This window comes from Diospyros lotus, chromosome 2, assembly GCF_014633365.1.
Source record: "Diospyros lotus cultivar Yz01 chromosome 2, ASM1463336v1, whole genome shotgun sequence".
In the NCBI taxonomy this organism is placed as follows: Eukaryota; Viridiplantae; Streptophyta; class Magnoliopsida; order Ericales; family Ebenaceae; genus Diospyros; species Diospyros lotus.
In genome coordinates, this window is record NC_068339.1 from 2916674 (window position 1) to 2938766 (window position 22093).

General features: G+C 31.4%; 1 protein-coding gene across 4 annotated transcripts in view; it reads right to left on the reverse strand.

Annotated features, from left to right (window-relative positions):
* Nucleotides 1-2851: 2851 nt before the first annotated feature.
* Nucleotides 2852-22093, reverse strand: part of LOC127794328 (probable LRR receptor-like serine/threonine-protein kinase At3g47570) — a 98152-nt gene continuing 78910 nt past the window's right edge. The window contains exons 2-3 of one of the 4 annotated variants that reach the window (XM_052325337.1): nt 7419-7884; nt 6757-7241 (exon numbers count right to left, since the gene is read on the reverse strand). In XM_052325337.1, the coding sequence (XP_052181297.1) occupies nt 6826-7241; nt 7419-7884 (882 nt within the window). In that variant the 3' untranslated portion in view covers nt 6757-6825. Of the gene's footprint in view, nt 2937-6756; nt 7242-7418; nt 7885-22093 lie in introns of those variants that run through there. The other 3 variants (XR_008021639.1, XM_052325339.1, XM_052325338.1) reach the window with 3 other exon arrangements.

The following is a 22093-nucleotide window of genomic DNA, read 5'->3' on the forward strand; positions in this document are numbered from 1 at the left end:
TTAAGGTGCTAAAAACTGCTGTCTGAGACAGGAAAAAAATTATTTTCTGTGGCTTTAATGAATTATGTTCTTTAACTGCACAAATATCACAAACAGAGCATAGGGGTTGTTTAAAAAACCACTAAATTGTGAAAATCAACCGCAGCGTATGGTTTTTTTGGGGGAATAGTTTGAAATGGTTTGAAAAATTCATAAATCGTGCAGTTTATGATTTGATAAAAATACTTTCGATTTTTAACCGAACCACAGACTAGTCTAATAATTTAAAAATTAAAAAAAAAAATAGAAGTTAATTGATTATGCTTTAATTGGTTATGATTGGTGTTTGGACTTTAGTAATTAGTAGTAAGTTGATTATATTTAATGATAGAACTTTAATAGTTATGTCATGTTTTGGAAATATGTTTAAATTTGCATTTTGATTATTGATTAAGTTGTAGTGTTTAAACTATTTATTAGTATAGCTTCTTTTTCTTTTTTTTCTTGTAAAAAAGTTAATTTTAAAATAAAAAACTCAAAATATGTTAAAATAATTAACCAAAAAAGTTTTAGACCCAATTTGTTAATCTATCAAGCCCAATAGAAAGTCTACTCTGACAAATTGCGAAAATCGCACTGAATTGCATCGTATTTTGCAATGTAATCTAGTGCAATTTATGGAGACTAAATCAATTCGTGTGGTTTAGAGTAATAAAAAAATCACACATATAATTTGGCACATTGAAAAGGGTTTAAATCGGCGAAACCACACCCTGAACACCCCTACCATGGCTTGATTGTCTTGGTGGTTTTCTGTTTTTGGATCTGGATGCAACCACCTCTCCAAACTACCCAGGGGCATGAACTCGTAAACTATAGCTTTGACAAGGAATTTAGCAAGAAACGACTATGGCAAAAAACGATCTTGATGGGCGACAAATGCCAGTTGTTGGATTTCTCTGGCATTATCTATTACGACAGCAACAGGAAATTGCTCGCCGAGTTGCCGACAAAATCGACTCGTGCTAGTCCGCTCACGGGTTGCCTTTAGGCCGCAGCAAACCACGCTGAGTAGTTCTAGGGTCACCCGTGGGGGTCCTGTTCAGGTCACTACCCGTTATATAGTACAAGTAAGCCTATGAAATGTTCTCGTTTCTGGTTTCTATAGTGTTTCAAGTCACCAACTCACCATAGATTAGCATCAGTGAGTGGTTCAAGTTTTAATTTCAGAGTCTCAGACTACGAGTTTGGCTATTTCAAGCTTACCACAAAAGTAGTCAAAATTTTTAGAAAAAATTCATATATAAGCAGTCCATAAATGTATAAAGTTGATACTCAATACGCCCTCATGATAAACTAATAACATTTTGTGTAAAAAGTATTTAACAACATTTTATTTGAAGAAAAATAAAATTCATAGGGTGTGAAGGCTAAATATCCATAATTCAAGACATATACATATAGTTAATTTACTTAATATCGTTAGTAACATAGGGGTGTCATAGGTATAGTTAATTTACTTAAATGTAATTAGTAACGGAGAGATACATAACTAATTGAGAAAAGTTTATAGATTAATTTAATAAAATATAAAATTAAGAAAATACTAAAACTAAAAATCTAAAATTCAAGAAATGTACAGGTTTATTTATCTTGTCCGATGCAACTTACCATCTGAAGGTGTTTTTTAAATTAAAAAATAATAATACAACTCCAAATAATTCATAAATGCACAAATTAAATACTCCCTCGGTGTTACATTAATAACATATTCTGTATAAAAAATATTTAACTATGTAAACTATATTTTTGCTTAATGTTCCAAGCATTAATAATTAAAAATAAAATATAACTATTAGAATCAAAGTTCATATTTGTTGTTGTAAACGATGTTTGTTATTGCTATGTAGAAGTACTTACATTCCTCTCTTTAGGGGCGGTCCATTTCAAACAACCAACAACTCAAGGGACGTCTCCTCATCACCGTGTTAGATAATCATGTAACTACTCCTTAACAATCCAAATCTAGGTCTCCAATGCTCGTATTGTCTTAATTCTTTCGACTCATGACTAGTTGCTTTGTGGTAGTTTACGAATATGTTAAGCCCACTACGGTACTTGTATTTTTGGCACGAAAAATGTATCTGTGTTGATATTTACAGACAAGAGATGATTAATTACACCAATAATAACCCAACTTTACATTCTATTACTATTTGGTTGCTGAACTTTAAAATATTACCTATTAGTCACTGATATTTCAAAACAGTTATTGTTTAATCACTGAACTTTAAAATGTTACCTATTAGTCACTAATATTTCAAAACTATTACTGTTTAGTTATTTAACTTTAAAATATTATTTATTAGTCACTGATATTTCAAAACTGTTACACTAAACTTTAAAATATTACCTGTTAGTTACTAATATTTCAAAACTGTTCCTCATTCGTCACTCGTGAATTTAAAGTTCAGTGACTATCAAGTAACGGGTGAAAAACGATTTTGAAATATCAAACACTAATAAATAATATTTTAAAGTTCAGCAACTAAGCAATAACAGTTTTGAAATATCAATGACTAATAGGTAACATTTTAAAGTTCAGTGATTAAGTAGTAATAATTTTGAAATATCAGTGACTAACACGTAACATTTCAAAGTTCAGTGACTAAATAGTAACCGTTTTAAAATATTAGTGACTAATAGGTAACATTTCAAAATTCAGTGACCAAACAGTAATAGAATGCATTGCTGAGTTATTATTGATGTAATTAACCCGACAAGAGGTTGCAAACTAAAAGTAAACTCTTAAAGCATACATTTTAATGCAATATTATTTGATTGCAATCCAGGCATATGTACCTAACTTGTTATAATTCTTATAATTATCAATCCATTCAAACAAATAACTATTTAAGACAATGTTACAAGGCAATAACGGCGTTCATGTATTTCACCTAACATTATATCGTTATAGATATTCTTCGAAAGGTCCATCTACTTAGAAAATACTTATAACTCAAATGTAGTTTGATTCATAGCCAGTCGTCAATAAATAAAAGATTCTTAAGTCACTACAAAAAAACAGGCATTTAGCGGTAATTTTTTTTGCATTTTGCGGTGGTTACCACTAAGTGATTTAGCAGCGGTTTTCAAAACCGCCGCTAAATCAGCCGTCACGGAGCATTTAGCGGCGGTTTTGACCAACCGCTGGAATAACCGCCGCTAATCACATTTTTTTGCGACAGTTTTAAAACCGCCGCAAAATTAGTGATTTAGCGACGGTTTATAAAATATATAACGCGGTTTTTCAACCACTGCAAAAATAAAAAAAATTAAAAATTTTAATTTTAACGGTGGTTTGTAAAACCACCGCAAGAATAAAAAAAATTAAAATTTTAATTTTAGCGGCGGTTTCTAAAACCACCGCTAAAATTAAAATAAAATTAAAAATTTTAATTTCTTCCACCCGCCCCCGCGCCCACTCGCTGACCAGCCAGCCCTCCTGTGCTGCCCAGCCACGTGGTTGCATGTCCGCACGCCACGTGGCGAGCCCCCTCCCCAGAGTTTCGATCTCGCAACCTCCATTGTGCACGTGTGTGCGCGCAACCGTCTGATCTGCCAAACCCCCTTGTTATATAATCACATATATAAATTATATACCAAAACAACCACTACTTTCCATAATTATATTTTATATTTTTTAATATAAATTAAAAAATATTAATTAATTTATTATTTTTTAAAAGAGTAAAGGAATAAATTAAAAATAAATTAATTGAATTAAATTAACTAAATTAGTTGATTAAAAATAAAAAATATATATATTTTTAAAATTATTAAAATTTTGTTAAATTTATTTTTATTTTAATTTTTTAAATTAAATTTTTAATTAACTAGTGGTGAACCCATGTGATATATAAGAGAGTTTAATTTAAAAATAAAAAAATAAATTTATTATTTTAAATAATTTTAATAGAATTGATAATTATATATTTTTTTAATCTTTAATCATATTGAAAAATTTTAAGTTTACTTAATTATTCACTATTCAATATACTAATGGAAAACACTTTTAATTTAATATACTGTCATTCAATTAATGTATTAAAGAATAATTAATATATTAAATAGGTCACTTGAGAAAATACTTATAAATTTTTTTTATTATATTATATTTATTTATAAATTAATATTTTCACTTAAAAATGTTCGTTATTTTCTATTTATTATATGATAATTATAAATATAAATAAAAACTCTTAATGAATTTGTAAATTAATATTTTCACTTAAAAATGTGATACTTTAAATATTAATTAACATTGAAAAACTGTAGCATTGAAAACCGTAGCATTTGACAACCTTAAATAATTTTTTATGAATTTGTTAAGAGATCACATTTTCAAAACTATAATATAATTATTAAAGTAATTAATAATTAATTAATCACTACCTTTGATTTAATGCAAGTTTTTGAGGGAAAAAATTCATCATTAATTGACACTTGGCAAAATATTTTATTTGACTATCATATTTTAATATTATATAAATATACATAGAATAAAGATATAAAAATAATATTTTAAATAAATGAATAATTTTCTATGACTTAATTAATAGTTTAAGTTGTCTATTAATATTTCTCATAAAACTCATGCAAATTTAATACAAAACAATTAGCATTGAAAAACGTATATTTAAAATTTATTATTAATTTTACAATAATTAGTACATATTAATGTAAATTATGTAAAATATTAATGTAATAAGTACTAAATGCAAATCATTAATGCAAGTTTTGGGGGAAAATTTTATTACTAATTATTTCAAAGTAATTGAAAATTTTAAATTATTAATGCAAATTATAAAATATAAATTATTAATACAATAAGTATTAATTGCAAATCATTGATTAATGCAAGTTTTGGGAAGAAATTTCTTTTTTCAAGACTATCCTACTTTTATATATATAAAGATGCAAATTACAAAATGTAAATTATTAATGCAACAAGTACTAAATGTAAATCATTAATGCAAGTTTTGGGGGAAAATTTTATTACTACTTATTACTTCAAAGCAATTGAAAATTTTAAATTATTAATACAAATTACAAAATATAAATTATTAATACAATCAGTATTAATTGCAAATCATTAATTAATGCAAGTTTTAGGAGGAAATTTCTTTTTCAAGACTATCCTACTTTTATATATATAAAGATGCAAATTATAAAATATAAATTATTAATGCAATAAGTACTAAATGCAAATCATTAATGCAAGTTTTGGGAGAAAATTTTATTACTACTTATTACTTCAAAACAATTGAAAATTTTAAATTATTAATGCAAATTACAAAATGTAAATTATTAATATAATAAGTATTAATTGCAAATCAATAATTAATGCAAGTTTTAGGAGGAAATTTCTTTTTTCAAGACTATCCTACTTTTATATATATAAATATGCAAATTACAAAATATAAATTATTAATGCAATAAGTACTAAATGCAAAACATTAATACAAGTTTTGAGAGAAAATTTTATTACTACTTATTACTTCAAAGCAATTGAAAATTTTAAATTATTAATACAAATTACAAAATGTAAATTATTAATACAATAAGTATTAATTGCAAATCATTAATTAATGCAAGTTTTAGGAGAAAATTTCTTTTTTCAAGACTATCGTACTTTTATATATATAAAGATTTTGTAATTAATTTAAATTAAATTTTTAATTTCTTTTTAAGATTTTATATTTCTTTTTATTAATTTAATTCAATTTAATTTTAATTTTGAATTATTTAATTATTTTTAAATTTAGCGGCGGTTGCTAAATTAAAATTTTTAATGAATTTTGCAGCGGTTTTTAAAAACCGCCGTTAAATTAAATTATTTAATGAATTTATAATTTAATTTTAATTATAAATTATTTAATTATTTTTGAATTTAGCAGCGGTTTTTCAAAAATCACCGCTAAATTTAATTTTTTAATGAATTTTGCGACGGTTTTGAAAATCGCCGCAAATATTAATTTAATTTTAATTATAAATTATTTAATTATTTTTGAATTTAGCGGCGGTTTTTCAAAAACCGCCGCTAAATTTAATTTTTTAATGAATTTGTCGACGGTTTCGAAAATCGCCGCAAATATTAATTTAATTTTAATTATAAATTATTTAATTATTTTTGAATTTAGCAGCGGTTTTTCAAAAACCGCCGCTAAATTTAATTTTTTAATGAATTTTGCGGCGGTTTCGAAAACCACCGCAAATATTAATTTAATTTTAATTATAAATTATTTAATTATTTTTGAATTTAGGGGCGGTTTTTGAATTAAATTTTTTAATGAATTTTGCGGTGGTTTCAAAAACTGCCGCAAATATTAATTTAATTTTAAATTTTAAATTATTTAATTATTTTTAATTTAATGGCGGTTTCTCAAAAACCGCTGCTAAATTTTATTTTATTTTTTAATTATTTAATTATTTTCTAAATTTAGCGGCGATTTTTTAAAAATTGCCGCAAAATTAAATGATTTAATAAATTTTGCGACGATTTTTCAAAACCGCCGCAAAATGTTAAAAAAACCGCCGCTAAAATAGTATTTTGCGGCAGTTTACAAACCGCCGCAAAATTGCATTTTTTGCTGCTGTTTTAAAACCGCCGCAAAAAAATCGCCAGTAAAAATCAATTTTTTTGTAGTGAGTATCTAGCTAAGACAAAGTGAAAAAAAAAATAAGAACAACAAATAGCACAAATGCCATTCTCTCTTTATCGTAATATGTAATAACTAACTTTGATCATTATAAGGTTGGTGGAAAATGTGTCGAAAGTCATGCCTAAGCATTATTACCCTTCCGGAGCCCTTGAAAAATGTCCCTAATTATGTTCAATTCACGAACAACATTGCTTATGTTCAACCTATCTTGGGGTGACTCCATGGAACATGCCACTCCAATCTTGATCATATGAATCAAGCAATCATTTTCGTTACTGTTATTTCTTGGGTGGGTGGTTGCCCTCCTCCCCTCGTTATTGGTCGATGCAGCCACTTCTTCTTCGTCATTACACACGAGTTTCGAATCCACAATGGCCATCACATGGTCGGGTATGGCCATCCTGGCAAAAGTGTGGAGATTGAGACCTGCCTGAAACATCGACTCAGTTGGCCTTTTTCCTGTCATCATCTCCAATAGCAAGATCCCAAAGCTATAGACATCTCCATCCCTTGAGACCTCACTTCCAAGCCCATATTCTGTAGGTTTTCAAAATAAATCATCAACTATTAGGACTCACCATTTCAGCATTAATACAGATTTTCTTATGAATCATTAGCAGAAAAACTCATTTTTCTACACTATTTGGATGAGATCTATGTGTCATCCTTGGCAAAATAGTAAACAAATGAAATATAATCAATTCTAATGATTACCTGGAGCTGCATAGCCAATGGTTCCTCTCACGCCCACTGTAGTACTGCTTTGATTTTGATTCATTTCTAATATTAACTTGGCCAACCCAAAATCTCCAACATGGGCAACCATGTCTGCGTCAAGAAGAATGTTGCTTGGCTTTAGATCACAATGAATAATTGGTGTGTGGCAGTGGCGATGCAGATACTCTAGTGCAGAAGCCACATCAATGGCTACATTTATTCTTTGTAGAAGATTAAGTCCCACGACATGATTGTCTTGATGGTTTTCCATTTTTGGATCTGGATGCAACCACCTCTCCAAACTCCCCCGGGGCATGAACTCGTAAACTATAGCTTTGAAGTCATTGCCCTGAAAATCAACACTTGAACAAGAAGTCAAAATCTTGATTAGATTTTTGTGTCGGATTCTTCCCAAGGCTTCGCACTCGGCCCTGAAGCTCCTGGACACCCCTTGACGTTGATGGTTAAGCACTTTAACTGCTACAGTTGTTTCCCCCAATATTGCTTTGTATACAGAGCCAGAACTGCCCGTTCCAATCAAGTGTGTTAAAGAGAAGCCTTCAGTTGCTTGGAGGAGGCTGTCGTATGATATTCTATAGAATGCATTAATTGATAACGAATCAAAATTTAAATCTTTGTTCTTTTTCTTGGAGCAACAAAATAATTTCGAGACCACAACAACTACAATTGCCACAGATGCGATAGAGATCAGCAAGATGATTTTAAGAGACGTTCGATGTTTCTTCGATTGTTTCATGGTGCATGTTGGCAAGTGTAATTCAGGTACGCCTCCACAAAGTTTGGGATTCCCCATGACTGATATCGCAGTTGCATTTGAGAAAACTCCTTCGATTGGAACTTCACCCTCAAAATCGTTGAAAGACAAATTCAAATTGTTCAAAATGAATTTTTCCAAGTACTTTGGGATTTGACCAGACAAGTTGTTTCGAGAAAGATCCAAATTCCAAAGACCTCTAAGGGACTGTAACGATGAAGGTACAGATCCTTTGAAGAAGTTTCCTTGTAGGTAGAGGGCCACAAGACTATTGCATCTACCAAGCGTGGTTGGAAACTCACCAGACAAGTCATTTTGAGATACATCCAGCTCTGCCAAATTTTTCAAATTGCCAACTTCTAAGGGTAGGTGGCCAGACAAATGGTTCCCTGATAAGTTGAGTGAAATGGAAAAGGCTGAAATGCCAAAGAGTTCTCTAGGAATGGCTCCTGTCAGGTTATTGGAGGAAAGATCTAGCAATAACAATCGTTGGCAATTTCCGAGGGTCACAGGAACGTTTCCTTGCAATATGTTGTCATTCAAGTAAAAATGGATCAAGGATGAGAGGTTTCCTATTGTATTGGGAACATCTCCTTCTAGCAAGTTGGAACTAAGATGCAGTGCCTGTAGGTTTTGAAGATTGCCAATATTGTAGGGAATTCTGCCCTTGAATTCATTATCACCCAGGGTTAGCCAAGTTAGTCCTACTAGATGGCTTATTTCGGAAGGGATCTCTCCATATATATGGTTTTGTGATAAGCCTAAGACAGATATTGTGGCCGAGAGGTTCCCAATGCTCTTTGGCAAGGATCCTTTTAGTTGGTTGAATGCAACGCTCAATATTTGCAAATTTGTGCAATTAACCAAAGATTGAAGAAAATCCATTTCATCAGGTTCTCCAGTTCCCAAATTATTGACACTTAGAGTTAAATGATAGAGGCGAGGCAGGAGTTTGAAATCGATTGATATTTTCCCACTAAAATGGTTGACGTCCAACGCTAGAAGTGCTATATTTGAAAAGTTAGGCAGTGACACAGGTAAAGGACCTGTGAAATGGTTAGCGCCGAGCCCTAGATGTTGAAGGTGGGGAAACATAGAACCAAGTTCTGATGGAATGTTGCCGGAGAGTTGGTTTTCTATTAAGTTGAGTACAATCAAAGATGAAAGGTTGTACATAGATGAAGGTATCTTACCAGAGAGTTTATTGACACCCAATGAAAGGAAAGTTAAATTTTGGAGCTGGCCCAAGGCCTCTGGGATGGTTCCTGTGAAAGCATTGAAAGATGCACTTATAAACTCAAGAGACGTAAGATTTCCAATAAAAGAGGGAATCTCTCCGCTAAAATTGTTTATCGACACTTTAAGATGAATGAGCTTTGACAATGAGCTAAGCTCTGTTGGGAGTTTACCAACCAACTTGTTCCTAGCAATTATGAAATGTAAAAGATTGGAGCAGTGAGATAAGTTGGTTGGGATTTCACCTGTCAGTGAATTATTATACAAGGCTAGTACCTGCAGCCTGAATAGATTGCCAACTTGTGGTGGGATTTCGCCTTGAAAGGTGTTGTTAGCGAGGCTCAAGACTCGAAGGAAGCTCAAGTTTCCTATGTAAGATGATATGAATCCCGCTAACCTGCTCGCATGCAAGTCCAAGATGGTGACTCGCCGGTGTCGCTTGCCACACTTAACCCCTTGCCAATTGCAGAAGTGGACAGAATTATTCCATGAATCCATAACTCCTTCCGGGTCGTGAACAATTTTGGACTTGAAGGCTAACAATGCCATGTGATCTGTCTCGTTACCGGTCCAAGTAGCAGCGGTTGGAGGAAGAAGAATTATGAATTGGAGCAAAATTGATACGGCCAAGACAATTATGATTTGGAGGTAAAGCAAATGGCAACGCATAGAACTCATTTTTGAAAATGGATGGATATGCTAAAGACTTGCATTATTGGTGTCCTTTTATAATAAGCAATTTTGAATTGGGGTCCTCCCTCCTGCCGTGCTCAATGGGATTGATAAGTCCAGTTGACAAATTTAAGCAAGAGAAAGGCTTTACTTATTTTATACAGTTCACTGCATGCATGCCGTGCTCAACCGGATGTTGCTCGTCTTTCCTTAATTTCTATTTGAGAATTTGATTTCTTAGTTCAACGTCACGAACCAGAAAATGGGTCGGAGCATAAGATATTTAAATCATTTTAGCCTCTAGCTTTTGAGATTTTAAGACCTAAGGGAGTGAGTAAATGGGGTCCACTCTTCTGTTTTTCCTGCCATTATAATTAAAATAAAATCAACCAATTGTTACATTCACTTGATAGAATAGGTTCTAACAAAGTTAAGCGAGGACACTAGCTATTGGCAATGGATTCAAATGAGCCATGCATAGTTGATTTATATTTTATTTTTATTTCATATTAAATTTAACTTAATTTAATAGATATTAGAAATATGTTTAACTTAATTTAGCATATGTTATTTTTTATTTAACAAGTGTTTGCCCCATTTTAAGAAAGTTTAAAAATCGATCTGACGAAAAAATAAAATTCATAAGTTGTCAAGGCTAAATGTCCGAATTCTATATAGTTATTGGGATCAAGGGCATTTTTTTTGTGTTTGTTGCTGCAAATTGTTTATGTTTTCAGTTGGTAGCTAGAAGTTCTTCCCTTCCTCCTGTCTTTAGTGCTGCAAATAGATAATCATTCTAATAATTATCTATTCATTCAAACAAGTAACTAATATTTGGGACAATAATAATGTTACTAGGCAGGCAGCAATAGCTAGCACTGTGTATTTCACATAACACTCTTTCATTAATTCTTTTAAATAATCGAAAGGTTCATCCAGTAATTAGAAGATACTTATAACTCAAATGCATGTAGTTTGATTTAATGTACATAATTTATATTTTTTTGTGCATATTTAATAAATTTATTTCATACACGCTTGCACGTACTTCTAGCAGCTAACCTTGTGAAGGTGGGTTTCTTTGAACCCCAATTGCACCAAATCCAGTATTTAACTCTAACTAATCAAGTTGTTAGGTCATAATAATAATAATTTAGTTTTTTTTTATCTAAAATTAGATTTAGACCGAATTGAAACTGATTTTTTAAATTTTTTAGACTGAAGATCAAATTAAACTTATTCGATTTAAGATTGAATCAAAATATATCCCCATTTTGCCCTTTCATTTTAAGTATAACAAATTTTAATTCCTTTTGTATCTTCTTTTATATATTTTAACATTTTTTATTTACTTATTATTAGTATTAATAATATTAATCAATTTTAATCAATTAATGAATAACAATTATTAAATGTACTAAATTAAAAAATTTTAAATAAATGTTATAGAGACGATAATTAGAAATGAACCAAATGAACACTACAACATCGTACATCTTGAAAACTAAAGTTATCGTTTGTGGGAAGAATATACTAAGTTCAAGAATTAAGTTTTTTTGCATGTTTGACTTTATGTTTGTGCGATGAAAGTTTTTATGTTATATGTAATAATTTTCTTTTAATTTTTTCATGTTCAATGTAATGTTTTGTTAATTAAGATAGTAGATATAATATTTTTATAAAAAAATATTATTAATAATTAAATTTTTTAGTTAATTGTATAATTTTTAGGTAGTAATTTAAGTTGATATAAAATAAGCAATTAAATAATTTTATAAGTAAAATAAATATTTATAATAACAAAAATAAATATATATATATATACTATTCCTTTACCCCAAATTTGGGGTAAAGGGTTGGACAGAAATTGGGTCCTACCTCAAATTCGGGGCAAAAGATTGGAGATGCCCTAACCCCATGCCAAAAAGAAGAAAAAGAGATATCATATTGTATTTTGAAAAATCATACTTTGAACACTATAGCTGGAGTCCTTATGTTCTCTAATCAATGTCAAACTAACAAGAAGAATAATGTCATGTCATCTTCATAAAGAATAATTTGAGAACATACAGAATGGCTTCCCACCACGTAAGCCTCATCTTCATAGCAGATAATTTGGGAACATGCATACAGAAGGGCTTTTCACCATATAAGCCTAAGGCATATGGTGGCTTTCAAGTATGTTTGCATTTGCAATGACTAGATGATGGGTAGTCCTTAGGTCACCTATCTTTTTTGTGATGAGTCAATTATAAAGTGATACGTTTTTCTTTATAAGGGTATCGTGTGTGTCTCTTCTTTTTCATTTCGTTAAATAACTTGTCCATTCTTTAAATATTTATCTACTTGATTTGAGAATCTCGACTCAATTATTATTGAAGATTCATTCAAGATTTATAGAAAATAAATTTTATTAAAGATTATGCTCATCTCTTAAAAATCGAATCATATAAATACCATAATTCTTAGAAATTAGATATAAATACATTATTAAATTTATTCATTATTCTGTTACTTGCTCTTTTAATACTAAATAGTGTTTTGTTCGTTAAAATTCATTTTAAAAGATGAAAAGTCTGGTCCTACAATAGTTTAGCAAAATCTAAAGATGAATTGAATTAACCCAAGTTTGAGATGACAAATTCAGTATTCAAGCTTAGAGCCACGAATGGTCGCCTCTGTGTGATTTTATTCTCTCTATATATATTAGAGAGACTCTTGTGATTTACGAGCAAATAAAATAAAATAAAATCAATTGAAATTTTAAAATACAAATGTAAGTTTATTTGAATATTAAATTTATTATTATAACTAAATAAAATAACCGATAGATATATTTTTTAAATAAAAAAATTAAAAAGGGAACAACTTCTGATTATATATATATAAATGCTAGTAGAATAAGAGTTTATCCTAGTAGAATAACCAATTTCGTGCCATCTTCTGTTACTTCCAGGATGCTTGGACCCATAAATAATTTGAAAAATTAATACACTAAATACTGTTCCAATAAACTTTTTATTAAAATAATATTAATCTATATTAAAAACTCCAATTTCATAGCAAAAGAAGTCTAAAGTCTAAATTAAAATGAGATAAATGTGAATATGTTAAATTTTAAATTTTAACATTTAAAATGTTAGGTTATAATAATAATTTAGTTTTTGATCTAAAATTAGGTTTAGATCGAATTGAAACTGGTTTTTTAAAAATTTTAGAGTGAAGATCAAACTAAACTTATCCCATTTAAGATTGAATCAAAATTTTAAGACACTTAACCACTTTATAATTAAATAATGAATGCAGTGTCATTGTCTTTGTCCTAACAAAAATCTTGAGGTTTGTGTGGTTGGGTGGATTGAAATTGGGTCTCACCTCAAATTTGGGGTAAAGAGTTGGAGAGAAGTTGGGTCTTACCTCAAATTTGGGGTAGGTTTTACCCCCAATTTAGGGCAAAGGGTTGGAGATGCCCCAACCTCATGCCAAAAAGAAGAAAAAGATATATCATATTGTATTGTGGAAAATCATACTTCGAACACTATAGGGTGGAGTCCTTTAGCTCTCTAATCAATGTCAAACTAACAAGAAGAAAAATGTCATGTCATCTTCATAACAGATAATTTGGGGACATACAGAATGGCTTCCCACCACATAAGCCTCATCTTCATACCTGATAATTTGGAGACATACATACAGCAGGGCTTTTCACCATATAAGCCTAAGGCATATGGTGGCTTCCATGAATGTTTGCATTTGCAATGATTAGATGATGGGTAGTTCTTAAGTCAACTATCTTTTTTGTGATGAGTCAATTATAAAGTGATATGTTTCCCTTTATTAAGGGTATCGCGTGTGTCTCTTTTTTTTCATTTCGTTAAATTAGTTGTCCATTCTTCAAATATTTATCTATTTGATTTGAAAATTCCGTGCTGATTATTATTGAGGATTCATTCAAGATTTATAGAAAACAAATCTTATTAAAGATTATGCTAACCTCTTGAGAGTTGGATCATATAAATACTACAATTCTTAAAAAATATATATGAATACATTATTAAATTTACTCATTATTCGGTCACTTGCTCTTTTAATACTAAATACTATTTATAGCTCTCCTAATAATCTTATTTTTTAAGTTGTTAAAAATACGTGACAATGATCTATAACACATAATTTCTTAAAGGTATTCCTAGTTCCAAGATTTCTCTGAAGAAGACCAAGATTAATTGATTATGGACTAACATATTGACTAGTCTATTAGATTAGTATGAGATACTAATAATAAAGTATGGTAAATCACATGTCATATTATATGAGATGCAGATAATAGACATGTAGATAGATATTAGCTAAACATCTACTGAACGTGACGCTTGGTCATTTGAATAGAGGCGACAAAGTTGTCTTATACACTGGTGTTGAGGATTTACTATTAAACGGAACCATCCAGAGTGAGAAGTGGGGATTCTCTATGTATGGTCTTTATACAGTGATGTATAAAAACAGATACTCGCTGATGGGATCCACTATCATCCAACGTGACGTAAAGATCTTATGGGATCTCAATTGGTTGATTATTGTAGAAATCCTTGGTCAAGATATGTATGATCGAAAAAGAGTTTTGAATGTTAGAAGAAATTTCGATGTGTCATCTCAATCACCTCAAACTGGATATTGGGATAGTTACCGAATCTTATGAGTTTAGTTAATCCATGACTCTCACTCAGTCAAAATGTTAATCAATGAAAATACACAGTAATCAAAAGTCCTAAATAAGTGTACAAAATGTACTGACTTTATTACTGTTACAATAGTTCTGAGCCATAGATAGATGTTACTCAAGACTTTTTAAGATGTTTTGGGGATATGAAAAAATTTTCTTAGCATGTCGAAGTGTTCAATCAATGTCACAAAAATGATGTCCTGATCACTATTGAGTTGTGAACTTAAGAGGTCACACCCAAAGTAGGAATAACTCTGGATTAGTGTTAATTAATCAAAATATCGTTAAGAGTTAATAAAAATTTTAGTAAAATATTAAATATGAAAAAATAATTATTATTTATATAATATTAATATATATTTAATTATTATACAGACTATATATTATACATAAGAATTAAATTAATAAAAGAGGTTGAAAAAGTAAAAACTGAAAGGAAGAGAAAAAGCAATCGGCAGGCACATTAATTGCGCCAGCAATTGCAATTGAGAATGGGATGGAGAAGGCTGCAAGAAAAGAAAGAAAGAAAGAAAAGGCATTTAATTTTAATTCCTTTCCTCCTCCAATTTTCTCTTCTTCAGTCTTCCGTCTGTCTTGGCCGATTAAAATCTGTGATTTATTATCCTTTCTCGGCCATTATACTATATTATATGCGATATAATATCTATATAACAAGGGAGGATGATTTTTGAAATTGAGAGACAAATGTGAGGGGATATTTTTTGGATGATTGAGATAAGTTTTCTGAAGATTTGATAGTTGGGATTAAAAAATTTCCCGCCCAGCGAGAGCATCTCATTGTCTCTCTCCCTCTGTCTTTCTCTCTCTCCTTCCCACCCACCCATTTCTGTCTCCAGCCCCCCTCTTTCTTTCTCTCTCCCCCCCCCCCCACTCCATCCCATCCTTCCTCTCTGTCAAACCCATTCTCTGCTTGCCTCCCTTTTTCTCTTTCTCTCTCAGCCCCTACATCGTCGCCCCTACCCGGCCATCGTCGTCGCCTCCCGCCAACGCTACCTGAAGCTCCGCCTCCAGCTCAAAGGTATATATGTGTATGTATTTTGTGTGTGTGTCTATATAATAAGGCTTTGAATGGGTGAGATCAATTTTTGATACTTTGAATGGGTGAGATCAATTTTTGATACTTTGAATGGGTGAGATCAATGGGCACATATATCCATCTTCTCTTTCATATACATGCAACCACATATATGTACACATCTTCTCTTTCATATACATATATATATATCTACATACACACCGAACCAGTAAAGGGAGGGGCGACGACGGCTGATGTTCTCGGCGGGGGGCGACGGCCGACGATGCTCGCGGAGGTGGGGGGCCAGGGGATCGACGACCGGCAGACCTCTTTGGGCGATGGGTTTCAGACAGAGACTGTGGCAGATAGTGAAAGAGGGAGAGAGAGAGAGAGAGAGAGAGAATGGGAGGTCAACTTGACTAAATTTTTTAAAAATAAATGGCTTCGAGAGAATGTATTTAGCCCTTGGGTTTCACGTAAAGCTGGATCCATATTATATACCTCCTGTGCAAAGGTTATAAATTGAAGAAAATTAGGTCAAAATAAGTCATGGTAGTGGAAAGTCTACGTATGAATATAAATTTCTTTTCTTAGGAAGCTTAGGGATACGTCGACTAAGCTGATTAATATTACTTTCTTATGAGAGAGGGGGATAGAGAAATTATATGATTTCTTCACCAATCAGAGGCTGTTTGGTTTACCGTTTTTAATTGTAGCTTTTAAGTTAAATAGCGGTTAGCATAAAAGTTGTGTAGTGTTTAAATTGATAACGTGTTTGAATAAATATGCTTTTAAGCTGTCAATTAATAGTTATGTGTTTGGTTTATAAAGCTGATAAGTTGTCAAAACTGACAAAAAGACTAAAATAGACATAATGTTAAATAATTTAAATAAAATTTATAAAAATACTATTTTTTATAAAAAAAATTATAAATTAATTTCTAAATATTAGATAAATTATACATACTTATTAAAAAAAATATTAATATAATATAAATACATCTTTTATTATTTTTTAAATATTACTATTAATATATATATACAATATATATATATACTTACAGCTGTAATATATATATATTGTATATATTCTGCTACGGACGCCATCAGCGATGGAGGAGGAGACCACGATCGAGGCTGGAGGCTGCACCTGATGGTGACGGCGGTAATGGAGGAAGGTCGATGGTGCTCGGTGACGACTGCGGCAGATCTGGAACCTGGTTGCAGCGATGGCGCGACCTGGTGTTGCAGCAATGGCGCGACCCAGCTGGACTACACGACCACGTCGACAGCAGTATGGAGGAGGGGCAACGGCTGCGGCGTCGATAATGGACGAGCAAAGCTTGGGAGAAGATGATGGAGATGAGGGCATTTTGGTATTTTAATTGGTCAACCAAGCAGCGTTTTTGGGCAAAGCTGGGGGGTACCAGTCATTAGTGGTTAATTTTATAAAAATTTTGTTATAATTATACCCTTCTTTTGATCTTAAAAATGGTTTAAATTAGATATTAATATATATTTTATGGTTATATGCAAGTTTAAATTGAAAAATGAATGAAATGAAATTTTAAAGTAAAATTTAATAATAATAATAATAATATATAAAATTATATATAATACATATACATCATTATATGCATGCATGAAATATATATATATAATATAATCTAATATATATATATATATGTGTGCCATATGTAATATATATATAATATATAATTTATTAATAATATTAAATTTTTTTTTTTTTTTTTTTTAGGCATGAAGAATTCAAGCCCATGAAGATTTAAAACCCATGAAGATTTAAAGTCCATGAAGAATTCAAGCCCATGAAGAAATCAAATCCATGAAGAAATCAAGTCCATGAAGAATTCAAGCCCATGAAGAATTAAGGCCCAATTTGAGCAACCCATGGAGAATATTATTTGGAGAAGGCCCAAAGATTATTTTTAATCCTAATGAAGATTAAAAACCAATTTATAGAAATCTATTTTTATTTTTTATGTGAGAGCTTTATTAGGTGTGTTTTTTAGCTAAAATCCATTTAACTATTAGGTGGATATTATAGCTAAAATCCATTTAACTTTATGAATGCTTTATTAGGTATGTATTTTAGCTAAAATCCATTTAATATTAGGTGTGTATTATAGCTAAAATCCATTTAACTTTAAGTGTGTGAGTGCCCATTAGATATAATTATGTCTAGTTGAATAATTGAAATTGTGTGGTTTGTATTGCATCTTGTGGCCTATAAATAGATCACTTGATTGCATTTGTAAGTGTGATTATTATTCTTGAATCAAAATTTAGTTATTTCCTTAGAATTCTCTCTTTGAAAATTGCTTTTGTTCTCTCTCATTTTCTTTAGTATTTTCTCTTGTGATCTTACTTTCTTCCTTTCTTCCTTTCTTCTTTTAAATTCTTATGCCATTTATTATTACTTTATTATTCACCGCCTAAATGGACGGTTAGTTTATGCCTTTAAATTCTTGCAATTTTAATTCTTGTCATTTAATTGTTCACCACTTAAATGGACGGTTAGTTTATGCCTTTAAATTCTTGCAATTTTAATTCTTGTATTTTAATTATCTACCGCCTAAATGGCCGGTTAGTTTCTTCTATTTTAATTCTTGTCATTTAAATTCAGTTATTTAAATTATGTCATTTAAATTCCTGTCAATTAATTTAATGGAGATGAGTAGCTAAATCTAATCTTGGGTTAAGGCAAGGACAGTGTCCAACGCCAATGATTCCCAAAGAAAGCTACGCTTTAAATGAGTAACATTGGTTTAAACTTCAATATGAGTTTGTTTTGATTATTGAAAAATCACTAGGTTTGGATTGGAGCGTAAACCTAACTTAGAGCTTTCATGTCACGCATGAGAGTTACTAGAACTGGAAACGCTATCATACCCAAACCCGGATGATTAATTTAGTTGTTTTGTGTATTAATTGTAATTGAATTTATGGTAGTTTCTTAAATTAGAATCCCGCATATCATGTATGGGGATTGCTTAAACTAGAGCTATCATTATCTTTAATTGCATTTAATAACAAATCCTCATATCTGAAATTAAATTAATGTTGCTAATCTTTTATGCTAATATTTGGGAATCAACGGGTTGGCACTGAAATTGTCTTAACTCAAGTACTTTCCAATTTCATATTCTCACGTTCAGTATTTATTTCAACTTCTGTCTTGCTTTATTTTCTAGTATTTGTTATCTAAAAAAATCATAAAAAAACATGTTATCAATCCATCTAAATGCGTGTGCGTGTGTGTGACATTCTTTTTTTCTTTTGCCATAAATAAATCTCTCAGTGGACGACCTGGACTTATCCAGAAAGTATAAATTTAAATTTGAACTACAACTGCACTCGTACACTGACGAGTATAAACCTCTCGCCTAAATAAATAAAAAAATATAAAATTTTTATTGTGTTTTGTTTTGTGTTTTAATTGCAGGGTGAGAGTGCAGTCAAATTTTGGCGCCGTTGCCGGGGAGATTGAGGCAAAAACAAAAAGGAAAAAAAAATATAAGAAGAAGCATCTCCTGATAAATTCGGTAACTCTGTTTCTTTTTACTTTATTTTTATTTGTGCATAGTCTATGATACTTAGGTCAGGTAAAACTGTAGAAAATCAGTCACTCATGTCTCAACACAATGAGAACATGCCACTTCCACAGAACATGTCTGCACGTGGTAGTGACCACGGTGACCCTGATCCCATTGATCAGGAGATGATCAGACCCCTTAGGGAGTATCTTCATCCTCCTAGGCAGACAACCCCCTCATGCATTATTCTTCCCATCAACCATCATAGGTTTAACTTCAAACCTGGCACAATCCATGTAAGGGCCCACTCCCGAATGTGCCTGCTAGCATAGGACATTCGAAAGGAGGTCATCACAAGGATGATATAGAACAATACCTCATAATAAACACACACATTTATCTATTTTCACGCAGCGGAATATCAATAACTTTCGTTACAAACCAATGTTGATACATCTAGGCTCTTAGGCCATACAAACCGAATATGAGGCTCTAATGTAAAACAACAATTTAAAATCTCATCAATCTTCCTCACCAAAACGCAACTAGGATCTCCGAGTTGAGTGCCTCTGTACACCACTACCCTTGGGTTGTAGTCCCACTGGACTCGCCCTTAATGACTGCTTTACCTTTACTTGGAATGGCATAAGAAGATCAAGTGAGCCACAAGGCTCAGCAAGTTCTAGTACAAAGGAGCAGTATGAAGAAAGAGAAATCATGATGATACCGAGAGGAGTGTACAACGACTTCATATCAATATTCAATTATAGAAGTCGGAAATCATATCTCATAGAATTATAAATTTCAAATTTTTGTTCATGTATAATCATACAAGTGCATACATCATAAGTATAAGTCCCATAGGCTCATAAGCCACGATGCAAAATATGCGTTAATCATCATATCAGTAAATCAACACATAATGTATTGAGCACAATCTGCCGGGCTATGGCCACCTCGTCCCGCGTCAGGCGCTCCTAGGGTACCCTTTATTTCCGCGCAAAATAATAAGTGCGCTAAGAACATATATATATATGAGCATCATGTACATGTATGCATCATGTATGCATTTACCAGCAATGTAAAATTTAAATTCTCGTTCTCAATATACATTTAATACCATTGAAGAATGTTATGGCAAAAATTGTTATTTTTCCACCATACAATCGCTCTAATACATTAAGTAAATGTTTAATTAATATTAATAAAAATTTTCGGATGGGTACTGTAGCGGGGTACTATACGGATACGGTATGGTACTGTAGCAAGATACTGTATGTATACTGTACGAATACGGTATTATACTATAGCGAGGTACTATATGGTATTGTATCGAAATATTGTATAGGTACTGTATGGTACTGTATTGAGATACTGTATAGGTACTGTATCAAGATACTGTATGTATACTGTACGAATACGGTATTATACTATAGCGATATACTATATGGTATTGTATCGAGATACTGTATAGGTATTGTATGGTACTGTATCGAGATACTGTATAGGTACTGTATCGAGATACTGTATTGAGATACTGTATAGGTACTGTATCGAGATACTGTATAGGTACTGTATGGTACTATAGCATCCGAATTTTTCACACATTAACTTGATATTTTTCCACAATTTCATGGGACATTCGGGTATAGACATTAATTATACAGACATCATTCACATATAAGATATACCAATAAATATACTACAATGAGCAATGAAGGTGAACAAACTCCCATCATAATGGAGGCGAAAAATGCCATTCACAGAATAATATTGGGGTGAATCAAACCCCTTTTGAGACATCAAATAGACTCACAATATTTAGGAATTTTTATACTATGTAGATAAAAAAAAAAAAATTAATAGAAATGCTATACATGGAAGGGGAGAAAAATAAAAGAAGAAGAAGAAGGGATACTTGCCTGAGGATGAATAAATCAAGATGAAGCACCCGCACAGAAGCTCCAATTGCCACAGAAAATTTAACAGAATAGAAGCAGTAGAGGAGAAAAAAGAATGCGTATCAGATGAGGAAGAAGAAGAGGAAGGAGAAGAAGAAGAAGAATAGAATAAGAAGAAGAAGAAGTCGGGAGGGAGAAGAAGAAAAGGAAATAAAGATGAAGAAAAAGAAGGTGTAAAAGAAGAAGTGAAAGAAGAAAGTAGGAGTAAAGAAAAAAGAAGAAGTAAAAGGAGGAGTGAAAGAAGAAAGGAGAAGTAAAAGAGGGAGTGAAAAAAATAAAGAAGAAGTGAAAGAAAAGGTGAAAGAAGAAAAAGAAATGGGGGTTGGGAAATAATGATGCGTAGATGGTTTTTTTTTTTTTTTTTTTTTTTTTTTTTTGTATTGGGCTTAAGCCCAATAAATGGCCCATCTTCTATTTCCTTAAAGGCCCAAGCCCAACTCTTAGCCCACTTGCCTTAAATAAATTGAAGCCCAACTCATTATCCCATCCATTTAATTTAAACTCATACATACAAGCCCATAGATCTATTTCAACATTAAGAATCAAATTTGCTCAACTTATATAAAATAACTAAAATAAGTTAATATATCATTCTAAAATTCTAAACCCAATAATGGGTCGTTACAATCCAATTGTTACCAACTTTTCATGGCATGGATTCTGAAAATCCATATACTCATATGAAAGAATTTGAGGAAGTATGTAGCACTTG